At 42.7% G+C, this 2,318-nt stretch overlaps 1 protein-coding gene across 1 annotated transcript; it reads right to left on the minus strand.

Moving 5' to 3' along the window:
- Positions 1 to 911: 911 nt before the first annotated feature.
- LOC149683426 (uncharacterized) lies at positions 912 to 1,529 on the minus strand. Its single transcript, XM_089871190.1, has one exon. It carries the CDS (start codon positions 1,527 to 1,529, stop codon positions 912 to 914), a length of 618 nt encoding a protein of 205 aa, XP_089727316.1.
- Between the last annotated feature and the right edge of the window lie 789 nt (positions 1,530 to 2,318).

Genomic DNA, 2,318 nt, shown 5'->3' on the forward strand with positions numbered 1-2,318 from the left:
CCCCTATCCCAATATTTTTTTTATTATCTTTCAAATGGATGAATAGAAGTTAACTTCGAAGGTTGTCGTGTATACAGGGTGTTACAAAAAGATGTGTCACAAATTCAGGGGCGCATTCTACGGGTCAAAACAAGACTAAGATAGAACTATTGTCCAAAACTGAACACCCGCGGAGATACGGGCCATCAAAGTATCACGTAAAATGCGATGAATTTTCCCTTCAAAAGAAGCGACGAATTTGGCTTGACCATATTGTTTTCAATTAATTGGTCATAATTGAAAAAGATTTGATATTTAAGAAACGATCGATTCTGGGGGCAGAGCTAAAAGCATTTTAGACCAAAAAATTAAACATTTAATTTGGTAAAGTGTTTTAATTTGGCCTAAAGTAACAACGGCGTTTTCAGATCGCTGTAGCTGCTGAGTGGCTTGGTTTTTCATTCATTAAAACTATGGCCCATTCAACTTCATTGTCAAGTCAACGAGTAAGCAAGAGCTTCTAGCTATTGGAAAGATGTCGTGACAACGGCATGAACCTAGTAAAACCGGCGTTTTTAACCAGACCGTGGTATTATTGCCCAATCTCGCATGTCTGTTATCGAACCCCTGTGGAAGTTACGTTTGCCATCGAACATTCGTGGATATCTGTGTCGTGGGACATTGTTCTAAGACAGATTAACTATCGGCCACGTATGCAATAAATGACGCATACGGCGACAAACGACCAATGCTATTTCTCACGTGATTGTAAATACTGTATGACGCGTAATCCTTCGAAAAGTAGTCGCTTAAGTACATTGCTGCTAGTAATGATTGATAACTACACCTGCTAGATAAAATGTCAACTAGTACATTACAATGTTTTTTAAAGGGTGCAATGAGCATCGAAATAGTATTTTATCAATTAAATTTCACAAAACTTGTTCAAAATGTTGTCCTTGACCTCTTACGCAAGCTTCGGCCCTCTTAACGGAAGACCCACGAACTCGTTCAAAGATTCCTGGTGTATTTCTGATGGTTTCGCATGCCTCAATGATCCGTCGACTTAACTCTTCGATGTTTGGAACTTCCCTTTGGTACACCCTGTCCTTCAAATGACCCCAAAGAAAGAAATCCAAAGGGTTGAGGTCGGGCGAAACAGCTGGCCAAGCAACAGGTCCTCCACGACCGATCCACCTTCCAGGATAGGTGGCGTCCAAATGTGCCCGAACGTCGCGCCTGAAATGAGCGGGAGCGCCATCGTGCATAAACCACATGTGGCGCCACTGAGCCATGGGCAAATCTTCTAAGAGTTCCTGTAGCGTTTCAGTTAGAAATTGGAGATAATGTTGACCGTTAAGTCTTTGTGGGAGCAAGTGCGGTCCGATTAAAAGATTACCAACAATACCGCACCAAACATTTAAACAAAATTTTACTTGATGACTTGCTACCACGATGGCGTGCGGGTTCTCTTGGCGCCATTGATGCATGTTGTGAGAGTTGATGATTCCGTCCTGGGAAAACGTGGCATCGTCGGTCACTAAGACCATGCCTGGAAATTGGGGGTTCGCAACACATTGGTGGATAAACCAGTTTGAAAACTGTAGCCTCCTTGGATAGTCATCTGGATTTAAAGCCTGAACCTTCTGGTAGTGGTACGGTTGAAATCCGTGATTGTTTATGTTTCTCCAAACCTTTACATGATTTACATCAAGTTGATCTGCCAGCTTGCAGGTACTGGTTCCGGGATCATTTTGTAAGATTTGCAGGACTTGGTTTTCTAAGTTTTCGGATACATCTTGCGGTCTTCCAGCTCCACCCCTTCGCCGTAGTTGCCCTGTCTCTCGCAAACGTCGATCTACCCAGTGGCGGCGCTACATTAAGGCTAAGTAGGCTTTAGCCTACCTGACAATTAGACAAGGGCCCCAAAATTGAGGAGGAGGGGCCCAAAAAACCTCAAAAACTGAGCAATGAAAGGAGCAAAGTTTGGTAGTAAAATAGCTCCAGGTTAATCTGCTATGTAGAATGGTAAACATTTGTTTAAATTCCGTCTCTAGAGGCGACTCATCGCCTCCCAACCCCACACAGCAAAGACAGCTCCATCCACAGTCAGTCGATGAGTCGACTTTAGAGGGGAAACTTTTATAAGCATTGACCAGCCATAGAGTAAATGTTCAAAGTTGTGTGTAAGAAAAGAATTTTATGGCACTTCAGTCTGAACAAGCATAGTCTCTTAATGCAACGAAAGTATCTCATAATGTAAAACGCTTGCTTAGCAGGCTGCCCTACCTGTTCATTGAATATAAGTAGCAGAAAATTGTTATCTGGTGCGCAAAAGA

This window comes from Phalangium opilio, unplaced genomic scaffold (assembly GCF_054372755.1).
Source record: "Phalangium opilio isolate 3A_F unplaced genomic scaffold, DU_Popi_V2 ptg000037l_1, whole genome shotgun sequence".
Classification (NCBI taxonomy): domain Eukaryota; kingdom Metazoa; phylum Arthropoda; class Arachnida; order Opiliones; family Phalangiidae; genus Phalangium; species Phalangium opilio.

Coding starts and splice junctions, on each gene's coding strand:
- LOC149683426 (XM_089871190.1), bottom strand. CDS start 1,529: ATGGTCTTAGTGACCGACGATGCCACGTTTTCCCAGGACGGAATCATC.